A 12162-nucleotide genomic window follows, 5' to 3' on the forward strand; every position below is an offset into this window, starting at 1 on the left:
TGTGACATAACCGCCTCTCTCTCGTCTCCACCATGTCCAATCAGAAAACACCTTGTATTCAATAATAAAATAGAAATAAATGCAATTTGTTCTGTGATTGGCAACATTGCTGAATGAGTGACCTGTGGTTCATGTGCTGTGAGGCAGCCTCTTGGCACAGGACCTGGAATATTGTGGCAATTTCTCAAAAATTTCAGCTTTATGGTGCTTGGGGTTCTAGACAACGTGGCTTTTTTTAAGGTCCCATCCTTGACTTGAAACCTAAAAAATATGGGAAATGCAGTTGCTCACTTTCTTTGAAAAAAAGCTTGTTGCCTCATTTTCTCCGGTTTGAATACTTTAAAACTGAAAATCAACCTTACCTTCAGTTTTGCACAGTTGTACAGGCTCATCTACTGTAAAGCTATTGCTTACTTTGATTTCACTGTGAGCTTCTCAAGTATACATTAGAAGCTGCCGTAAGTCAGATAGAACCGACCTCATTTCCTGACTTCAGGACTTTCAGTAACTCTTTCCTCCCCTACTTTCTCCTGCCTGCCCCTTTCATTTTTTAAATTTCAGTTCTTTAAATCATGGCTCAGCATCACATGTGAGTTTTATCTTGGACAGGCTGTATGCGAATGTGGTGGTCTCTTTATGAATGCTCATTCCTACAGACTGGGATGATCTGCATGCAATTCATAGAGGAATGTAATTCGCATGTTGGTTAGGGTTAACTTATTGACCTACAACAAATATAACTTTTGCAGTTAGTTAGAATTCTTAATATTATTTAGTGATTTTAGTTCAGCACCATAGAACTCATCAACATTTTTGTATATGCTTAAGGGCTCGTTTGCACCTGCTTTGCTCTCTGAAGTGCAATGCGCATTTGGGTCGCTTTTCAGAGAGCATTTGACAGGCGTTGAGGATGAGTTGTTTCTCCTCCTCACCACCTGTTTTAACCCCCTTTTTGACTTTTCAGAAGAAGAGGTCAGACTGGGATGTTTTTCCCTTAGAAGAAGTATGCACATACAAAAAAAAAACAATTATACTCCCCTAGGTGGATGTGGCATCGACCTAATGCTGCATCTGTCCTCTGCCAGCTCTGCAGCGAGAGCTGAGCGTTCAAACACCACTGATTGCTTAGTTCTCCTCTCCACTCTGAGCAGAGAGCCAGGGACTGTCAGTCAGCGGCTCTCTGCTCTGCTGCTCCAGCGCTCACTGGAGACATGGGCTGTCGAGGGGGCGGGAGCGGCTGGCTCAGGCTTTCGCCGATCGCTGAGAGACTGAGCCAGGTGTCAGTCCAGGCTTCTGGGTGGATTCTGAGCATATGGCCAGGATCTTTTCCAAACCTGGACCAGCTGAGTGACAAATTTAGCCCTCTGTCGGCTGAAAACGGGTCACGGGAATGCAGAACTAATTGCACTACTGTGACCTACAGGAGAAGTGTGGTCAAAATAGCTTTGGCCATACTTCTCCTTTGAATTAAATCCTTTGTGACTTGGAATAACTGTATCTAAGGTAGCTTCCAACACTGAATTTAATTTAATTAAATTCTTTCCTCAGAAACATTTGAAAAGGCTCTTAATGCTGGCTTCATCCAGGCCACAGATTATGTGGAGATTTGGCAGTCATATTTGGACTATCTTCGAAGAAGAGTAGACTTCACAAAAGGTAACTGCTGGATCTGTCTACTACTGCTTGAATGTCCTGTATTGTCTGTCTGGGACTGTTACAGTACAAAATAATTCTTGGTCTTTTCATTAATGGTTTTTGTATGGGGAACTGAGGCATGCAAACACAGGAATATTGGAACTGCCATTGCTGATTTTGTTTTTAAAGATGCAGACCCCAAACTGTTCTGGTTATCCAAGATTGGATATTTATTAAATCACTATTCCTGATCATTTGACTTGCATGAGAAGTTTAATGTACTCTAAGATGCTAGTTTAGTTTTCAGCGGTCTGCCATAGTCTGGGTTTACTCGGACCTTGTTCAGATTACAGGGTCAACACAAAGCCCAAGGGCCTATGTTGCAACATTCTGCAATGTAAACTGGTAAATACATACTATGGATTCCTGACCTCTTTAGCTAAATCCCAGGAAGGTAAATAAAAATAAGAAATGCCTCAATAACACCCTTATTTCCCATGGTAACAGAGCTCACTGCACTGCATCTATTGGGGAGCAACTTTGTCATCCCAGGATGCTCTCCCGATTTGGAATGCGAGCACCTTCTTATTTGGGAATGTCTGGGAAGGCTGTGTGGGATTTCATTTTAGTCTTTAGTCTTAGTCCACAGGAAGTTACAAGGATGGTGAATTTCTGTTTGTATTACCAGGTAAAAATGAAAACTACAGTGAGATGAAAAAAGTATTTGACCCCCTGCTGATTTTGTACGTTTTCCCACTGACAAAGAAATGATCAGTCTATAATTTTAATTGTAGGTTTATTTTAACAGTGAGAGCCAGAATAACAACAAACAAAATCCAGAAAACCGCATTTCATAAGTTATAAATTGATTTGCATTTTAAAAGTGTTCAATAAGTGTTTGATCCCCTATCAGTCGGCAAGATTTCTGGCTCCCAGGTGTCTTCTATACAGGTAACGAGCTGAGATTAGGAGCACTCTCCTAAAGGGAGTACTCCTAATCTCAGTTTGTTACCTGTATAAAAGACATCTGTTCACAGAAGCAATCAATCGATTTTCAATCTCTCCATCATGGCCAAGATCCAAAGAGCTGTCCAGGGATGTCAGGGACCAGATTGTCGACCTACACAAGGCTGGAATGGGCCACAAGACTATCGTCAAGCAGCTTGGTGAGAGGGTGACAACAGTTGGTGCGATTATTCACAAATCAAGGAAACACAAAATAACTGTCAGTCTCCCTCGGTCTGGGGCTCCATGAAGGATCTCACCTCGTGGAGTTTCAATAATCATGAGAGCAGAAAGGAAAGGAATCGGCCCAAAACTACACAGAAGAATCTTGTCAATGATCTCAAGACAGCTGGGACCATAGTCGCCAAGAAAACAATTGGTAACGCACTACGCTGTGAAGAACTGAAATCCTGCAGCGCCTGCAAGGTCCCCCTGCTTAGGAAGGCACATGTACAGGCCCATCTGAAGTTTGCTAATGAACATCTGAATGATTTGGTGGAGAACTGGGTGAAAGTGTTTTGGTCAGATGAGACCAAAATCAAGCTCTTTGGCATCAACTCAACTCACCGTGTTTGGAGGAGGAGGAATGCTATGACCCCAAGAACACCATCCCCACTATCAAACATAGAGGTAGAAACATTATGCTTTGTGGGGGTTTTTCTGCTAAGGGGACAGGACAACTTCAAAGGGACGATGTATCATCAAATCTTGGGTGAGAACCTCCTTCCCTCAGGCAGGGCATTGAAAATGGGTCCTGGATGGGTATTCCAGCATAATGAACCAAAACACACAGCCAAGGCAACAAAGGAGTGGCTCAAGAAGAAGCACATTAAAATCTTGGAGTGGCCTAGCCAGTCTCCCAACTTTAATCCTATAGAAAATATATGGAGGGAGTTGAATGTTCGAGTTACTAAACGTCCGCCTTGAAACCTTAATGACTTGGAGAGGATCTGCAAAGAGGAGTGGGACAAAATCCCTCCTGAGATATGTGCAAACCTGATGGTCAACTACAAGAAACGTCTGACCTCTGTGATTGCTAACAAGGGTTTTGTCACCAAGTACTAAGTCATGTTTTGCGAAGGGGTCATATACTTTATTTACTTTATTAAAATGCAAATCAATTAATAATTTTTTTTAAATGCGTTTTTCGTTATTCTGTCTCTAACTGTTAAAATAAATCTACCATTAAAATTATAGACCATTTCTTTGTCAGTGGGCAAAAGTACAAAATCAGCAGGGGATCAAATACTTTTTTCCCCTCACTGTATTGCAGCCACCATATCTGAAGACTGGTAAGCTGCAATATGTTACATTTTTGTTTGGGCATACTGTCGTAAACATTAAAGGTTTCAGTAACATGGGGCACATCAGTGTAACATTGCAATTCTTTGATGTGCTGTGGCCCCAATTGGACATAGTACACATAAGTAATGTTTGTGCACCCCCTCATTATTAATCATGGCCCTGTAGACTGTGTTGGCAAACGGCAGTCATCGGAGATGGCTGTATGAATATGATTCAGCTGTAGAGTACTTTGTAGCTCTCCCATATTGAAACAGCTGCCTATTTTTTGTCTGACAGATCCTTCATTTACTGCCACTCAGCAGTTGGTGGCTTCACAATATTGGCACAGGAGTAAACTCATCCATTAAGTGATTTCAGTGAGAGCCTCACTTTAGCAAGGAAGGGTTACGTGCATTACAAACTAGGATTTTCTGTTTTTGATGGATCAGTCAGTATTATCATATGTAATAGTAAAGTTACAGGCTTCTCGTAACTTAATTTTTCCAGATTCCAGTAAAGAGCTTGAAGAACTTAGAGCTGCATTTGCTCGTGCACTTGACTACCTGAAGCAAGAAGTTGAGGAAAGTAAGTACTTCTTTTTTTATTTTTTCTATGCAATGGCTGGGGACCCTAAACTAGGACACCACTGTGTAGTAATTTCAAACACACGTCTGATCCTTTGCCAACTTGGTCATGTAATACATCCTGAATTTGTTTTTATGCAGAATGTGCAAGCTATGATTGTTTTCACATATGCACTTTATTATGAGATGCATAAGTTATGTGTTTTTTTTTTTTTTTTTTGCACTAGTATGTACAGTGTGTGTGTGTTATATTATTATTAATGATATATTATTGTACAGAATTTATATAGCGCCAACAGTTTGCACAGCAATTTACAATATAAAGGGAGGCAGTACAGCAACAATACATTGCCAAGCAAGAGGGTTAGGTGGGCCCTGCTCCTAGGCGCTTACAATCTAATAGGGAGCGGCTGGTGGAACAAAAGATATCTCTTTATCGTACATCGATGGACACAGAGCCTTAAGTAATTACTTAATGGGTTATAGGCCACCACACCACACTGGTAAACCCAATCAAAGGAAGTTTACTCCCCTATATAACCCCCCCCCCCCCCTTCCAGGAGCCCAACAGTTTTTTCGCCAGTGTCTAAGGTGTTGGTCAGGAGTGAAGAAGTGCTCTAAAGGAGCTCCTGGAGGGATCCATGCTGGATTTAAATTCCTCCATAAAAAGAAGCCAGATACATCCAGAAGTGCCACTGAGGCCTAAAGTGGATGGTACCTGGGACCTCGTATCCGAAGCACGAGGTTTTGCCTGTAGTGCCTCTTTGTAGGGCTGGACCCCAGGAACCCAGGGCTTAGGTCTTGTTACATTACTTCAAGCTTCCTGATGGGGTGCTTGTACAAGGCCCAAGGCAGTTGGACCCTGTTCTTATGGATCCAGTCCTTGAAGGTTTGCTAAATGTAACCCGCCGTGATGGGTGAAAGTTGGATTTTCTGTTAATTCAGCAAAATCCTGTGGCGAGGACAAGGTAAGGAAAGAAAACTTAGATATTAAAAACATCTATGCATTTTCTTTCTTTTAAGGAAAAGATGTTGTCATGCCTTAAAATCTCCACTAGATGGAGTTTATGCACATACCTTACTCTGTTGTCTCACTGTTTGCTCAGTCACGTGTCTGGCTGCTCAGCATGTGGAAGGAGATTTTTGCAAGGTAAAAAATCTGCAAAAAATGTCTTTTTTTTTTTTCTTCCCCTGATGGGACCAGAGGGTTAGGGGGAGAGCAGAGCTGCACCCCCCTTACATTACCTACCCCCCGCCGTGGGGAATGCAGAAGGTCCCGCTGTTTTACCGCTAAAGTCTGTTACTATGGCTGTATTTTTTCACATGTCTGTGCCTCAATGCAGGAGGCTCTGTCGCCCCTCCCCCCTCGTGTTGGGTCTGGGACCCGAAATACGCCACGCTCAGGCGCCGGAAACATTTTTAATAAAAAAGGGGGCAGAATTTTTTTGGAAGGGGCAGGGCTTATCGCAGGTGCCGTGAAACGTCCACGAGGACGCAGCCTAATGGCAAATAATTTATACAGCTGTGTTAGTCTCTCCTCTGCTGATGAGGAGGAAACAAGCTGCCTGCACACAGGGACACACGAGCTGTGGGACATGTATGGGTTGCAAAACTAGCATTCTTGCTACAGGAACGACACTCTTTTTCCAGCACTAGGCTGAACTGTATAGCAGCTTTAAAAAGTCATGACTATTTTCAGCGATTTAGTGCAATGTGTATAGCGCCTGTTTTTGTACTTAGAACTATGCCTGCCAAAAAACACACCACAAAAGCCAAAAGAGTAAAGGTTTCAACCCCAGGCATTGGGATTTCCAGCTGTATTTCCATGCTGTCATCCTCGCCTGAATTACCAATTATGGCAAGCCAGGGTGAGCCATTGGAGCAAATTGATGGTACAGCTGCCTCTCACATCTCAGCACCTGTATACGTGACTAAAGATGCCCTTTCCTCCTCGCTTCAGGATCTGGAAGAAAGATTAGCGGCTTTAATTGCATCCTCCATTCAAATGGATAGGAAGCACACTAGGTCCTCCTCCCCCACTTCAGCTTTGCAAGAGGAACAGTGGGCACACGATGAGGTTTTACCCTCAATCGATCAGGAAGAGAGATTCTTCTACTGAGGAAACAACGGTAGATGAACCTTTTTCAGCTTCTCAATCTGAAAAATTGCTGATACAATCTCTTACAGAAATGGTTCGTTCCACTTTCATGCTGCCTCTAACAGAGTCTCATGAAAACTTTGAGATAAAAAAGGGGCGCACCAGCCATGTGCATTATCTTTTGTAAAAATATTTATTGTATAAAATGATAATAGAAGTTACTCACAAGCGATTCTGGAACAAGGTGCAATGTGAAAGAAACACCGACTAGCAGCAACGGTTCTATGATGAGCGAAAACCTTCCAAAATACTTGGAGGAACATACAAGCATCACTACCGGCTTACGCATTTCGAAGGGAACGTCCCTTCTTCATCAGAGCTCAGCAGTGAACCCTCCTTCAGTAGTTCCTGTATATATAGTGTCAAAAAGCACTATCAGTAGATCAGGGAGGGCACGTGGAGCCCCTCCCCCTCAGTCTCCTCAATCCTATAAGCACAAAAGTACAAAAAAAAACAAAAATAGATGACTAGAAGTAAATGGAAGACTAAATAATGAATATCACATGTGATTGAATGCTACCAAAGGCAGGGCTGCCCATGAGGGAGACATAGCATACACTTAATGATGAAGTACAGTGGGTCCCCGGGTTACAAACAAGATAGGGACTGTAGGTTTGTTCTTAAGTTGAATCTGTTTGTAAGTCGGAACATGTACATTTTTTAAGTGTAGCTCCAGCCAAAAAAAATATTTTTAAGCTTTTTGGATAGCATAGGGAAAGGTTAACACCCCTGTAATGTTTGTTTTGCTGTCTGTGCCCCTATTCAGAAGATTTCACCTCACTTTCTGTCCCAATGACAATTGGATTTTGAAAATTTTGAGTTGTTGTGGAAACAAGGATTGGTGATAAAGCATCAGTGGAGGTACCTTTTCCCCATAATAGCTCTTACAGGAGTGAATTTCCCTTCCTAGGGGTAGATTTCCTCTCACTTCCTGTTGTCTCCCTCCGTTTGTAAGTAGGAGTCGTTTGTAAGTCGGATGTTTGTAACTAGGGGACCCCCTGTAGTGGCATACTGAGTGCATGGGGTGCGGAGTGACATGAGCTGCGTGAACCTGTTTGATAAGGGGACGCCCCTACATAGCTAACAGACGATCGTATGAGAGTGGGCACTGTACCTTCAAAATCTTCTCCAATCCCTCTACATGTGGGCAGCCGCACCGCAAAGAGTGCAGTGCGCCGATCATTCCTGGATAGTCAACTCATCCTGAAACGCACACCAATGCGTTTGCGTTCCAGGCCGGAGGAAGAGGCGGGATATACGTCACTTCCTCTACATTAGTCGTCGTCCGCCAGTAACGTAGGTGGCGAAGGACTGCACGGCGCCATGTTGCTGGGGGCAGACTTCCGAGGGGTCATGGCTAATGATGGATAGGAGCCATCCGACGTCAGCCTGACCGTACAGCTGCCTTGCAGATATTGACTACGCCAAACCAGAGGCCCCAGAAAGAACAAAAAAAATGTAAAGAAATGTCTCTATCTATCTATCTATCTATCTATCTATCTATCTATCTATCTATCTATCTATCTATCTATCTATCTATATATATATATATATATATATATATATATATATATATATATATATAATAAATAAAAACGGAGGGGCCTCTGCAGAGTAATAACTGGTAAATAATACTGTATAAAGCAGGTGTTACATACAAAATAAATAAGCGATGAATAATATATAGAAATAAATAATAATGATAATGAATCATTGATAAGATCAAATGAATAATATCTAACATCAGCGTAAGGTGCACACCACGCATGCCAATCTGCACGGCACGTATGCGCCCGTACCACTAGTATGCCATGAATCGGCCACAGGCCGTCATGTGAGGAGATTATAATTAAATTTAGAGAGGGACAACCCAGGCCGAAAATAGTGCTGCACAGGGATGGTACTGAAGGAGTGAACACATGTGGCACAGTACAGTAAAACAATGGCTACTAAATAGTGCTAAGCATAATAATGTACCCAAAGAAGGTACAAAGGTTTAATACAGGTAGTCCCTCCCCCGTTACTGTGTGCAACATATGGTTGTAAAGTGACAAAGTGGTCATTAGCAAAACAATACATATATTTTATAGATACAGAGATGAGATCTGCTGACTACTGATCCAATTTGTGCATCCATTGACATTTCTGAGTCAAAAATGACTCTGAGACTTTTTGGGCTTTGGTGCTTGGGGCGATGGTCTGTCCAAAGGCGGTGGGCGGTGTCCAAGGGTTCTTGGTTTTTTTTTTTTTTTTTCTTTTGGTTTGCGTGCAGTAGAAGAAGCTCTGTTTTGGATCCGTTGAGTTTGAGGTAGCTAGTGGTCATCCAGTCGTCTATCAATGTGAGGCATTTTTCTAGTTGCTGATAATGGTCTTTTTATCCGGTGATGCAAAAGTAGAGTTGCGTGTCGTCAGCATATGAGTGGTAACGGAGGTCCGATTTTCTGATGATTTTGAGGAGAGGACTGATGTAAATGTTGAAGAGCACTGGTGATAAAGGTGACCCTTGAGGGACTCCATACGAAATTGCGTGGGTTTCAGAGGTGAAGGCTCCTAGTTTCACTGTCTGAGAACGATTTTCTAAGAAGGATGCGAACCATTGTAGCTCTGAATCTGTCACTCCTGCTACTTCTGTGAGAGGGATGAGTAAGTAGAGTGTTGTGGTCCACTGTATCGAACGCTGCACTGAGGTCCAACAGTACCAGGAGACTTGATTCTCCATCATCTGCTGCTTCGAGGGCGTCGTCCCATACTTTGAAAAGTACCGTTTCTGTGCCGTGGCCTGGGCGGAAGCGTGATTGCAGAGGGTCCAAGAGTTTGTGTGTGTCCAGGTGGAGTTGTAGCTGTTGTACGACTGCTTTCTCCATAACCTTGGAGATGGTGTTAAGGCTTGTTATCGGTCTGCGGTAGTTGGGGTCTTTAGGGTCGAGGTTGGGTTTCTTTAGAAGGGGTTTGACGATGCCTTGCTTGAGGGCGATTGGGACAGTCCCTTCTTTGACTGATTTATGAAATGTGCTATAGTAGGAGCCAGGATGTTGGAACATTCTTTCAGGAGTTTTGTGGGAATTATGTCGTTTGGTGATGTGCTGTCTCTGAGGCTTCTGATGATGTTTTTGGTGATGTCAGTGGTGATTGGGATTAACGAAAAATTTGGTGCTTGTGTGATGTTTGTATCGATTTCCTCTTTTTGCTTTGGTTGAATGAGGTTGGTTGGTTGTTTTGTTTTTTGTTTTTCTGTTGAATTGCTTTCCGGATATTGTCGATTTTGTTGATGAAAAAATCTGATAACTCATTGCAGAATTCTTGAGTTTCGTTTTCTGGGGGCTCTAGGCACGTTGGGTTCATAGTCTGGGCAACTATTTTGAAAAAACACGGTTACAGTGGGATAAAGACAAGCAATCAGGGACTGTGGATAACTGGATGAAAGTGATATTTAGGCATGAATTACATATCTGCATTGGGCAGGGTGATGATGCTGGAATGTTTGTTTCGTTGCGTTCCAATGAAATGTATGAAGACGACTGCCTGAAGAAAACATACAAATTTCCACAATCATTGATGGTATGGGGTTGCATGTCAGGTAAAGGTACGGGGGAGATGACGATCATTAAATCTTCAATAAATGCACACGTTTTTATATAGAGGTTTTGGACACTTTTCTTATTCCATCAATTGAAAGGACGTTAGTTGATGATGACATGATTTTTCAGGATGTAATGTAATGCAGATGTTTGTTTTAGAACTGCAAAGTACGTGGTGATTCCATAATAATTTCCTCAGATTTGAGTGATTCCCTATTTTTTTTTCCTCTGCTTGATCTGCAAAAACAGTTGCAATTGACTACAGTTTTCTTTCTTTTTTTCTTTTTTTAAGTGTTTCTTAAAGCCAGAAGGTTGGAATGTTAAATGAAAATAGTTTCTGTGATTATTTATTTTTCTACACAATTAAACAATTGAATGAACATTTCCAAGAGTGGTGATTCCATACTTTTTGCCAGGGGTTGTAGTTGTTGTGGTTGAATTGGTGTCTTCCTGTATTTGATGGTTGTTTGTAGGTTGGTCCTTAGTAAATTGTTCTTTTTGTAGTCTTTTTTGAATGGAGGTTGGTAATGTTGAGGCGGTATTTCTTAGCCTGTGGAGGGCGTCCGCTGAGTTTTTGAAGTTGCACATGGTGAGAGAAAAAAAAAGTTGCTGAAGGGCTCTTTCCCCTGCGCCAGGGGCTTCCGCCTCTAGGCAGTGGTGATGGCCTTCGCCGTCAGACTCTAGAGGAAAACTTCAGGGTCAGACCCAGGTTCAAAAGAAGCCCTGGGGTAGGAAATCTGCAAAACAGAATCTTAAAGCCTCATCATGAAGAGGCAATCCCCCTCACCAAGGCGGGGGGAGGACTTCTGCAATTTTCAGAAGTCTGGAAAAAGGAAATTTGGGATAGATGGGTCATCTCCACGGTAACACTGGGGTACAAGCTGAATTTCAGGACTTTCCACCGTCTCGTTTTCTGAGATCAAGCATTCCCAAAGATCCAGAGAAAAAACGGTCTCTATTTCAGGGACTAGAACCAATTTAATATCTCAAGGGGTGATCATACAGATACCCACAAAAGAGCAATGTCTGGGGTTTTATTCAAATCTTTTCATGGTACCAAAACCAAATGGAGACGTCAGACCCATTCTAGATCTAAGAAAGCTAAATCAATTCCTGAAGATCTGCTCCATCTGCTTGGAGACAATCAGGTCGGTAGTTTCTAGGAAGAGAACTTCTGGCATCAATCGACATCAGGGATGCATATCTGCATGTCCCTATATTTCCTGCTCATCAAAAGTTTCTGCGGTTAAAAGAACAGCAGCTTTTCCAATTTGTAGTCCTGCCCTTCGGGCTAGCCACAGCACCTCGGGTGTTCACCAAAGTGCTGGCCCCACCTCTAGCCAGGTTAAGGGCACAGGGCATAACAGTCGTAGCGTACCTAGACTATCTATTAGTTATAGATCAGTCGGTGACTCGTTTGGAGCAAAGCGTGCGCACTACAACCAACTATCTGAAAAGTTTGGGTTGGATTCTCAACCTAGAGAAATCTTCCTTGATACCGCTAAAGGCTGGAGTACTTGGGTCTGATCATAGACAGCCCAGGAAAGGGTGTTCTTGCCTCAAGCAAAAATCAATTCCATAAGAGAGCTGGTGCGGAGGGTCAGGTCGAATGGAGGAATCTGCATGAGGTTGCTAGGAACCATGGTAGCTTCATTTGAAGCAGTTCCCAGTTCCATTCAAGACTGTTGCAAAACAGTATCCTGTCTGCTTGGAACAAAACTATTCAAGCTTTAGACTTGCCAATGCGGCTGTCCCCAAGAGTGGCCCAAAGCCTCACTTGGTGGTCATTAACCCAGAATTTGCTGAAAGAAAAATCCTTCAGACCAGTCATCTGGAAAGTGGTAACGATGGATGCCAGCCTTTCAGGCTGGGGAACAGTACTAGAAAAGACAACTGTCCAAGGACAGTGGTCAAGAAC

The 12162-nt window shown here is 42.7% G+C and overlaps 1 protein-coding gene across 1 annotated transcript in view; it reads left to right on the top strand.

Annotated features, from left to right (window-relative positions):
• SART3 (spliceosome associated factor 3, U4/U6 recycling protein) overlaps positions 1–12162 on the top strand; it is a 56660-nt gene that overhangs the window by 26047 nt on the left and 18451 nt on the right. Inside the window, 2 exon segments of the mRNA XM_073630161.1 lie at positions 1549–1656; positions 4432–4509. Of these exon segments, the coding sequence (XP_073486262.1) occupies positions 1549–1656; positions 4432–4509 (186 nt within the window).

This window comes from Aquarana catesbeiana, linkage group LG01 (genome assembly GCF_042186555.1).
Source record: "Aquarana catesbeiana isolate 2022-GZ linkage group LG01, ASM4218655v1, whole genome shotgun sequence".
NCBI classification, from domain to species: Eukaryota; Metazoa; Chordata; class Amphibia; order Anura; family Ranidae; genus Aquarana; species Aquarana catesbeiana.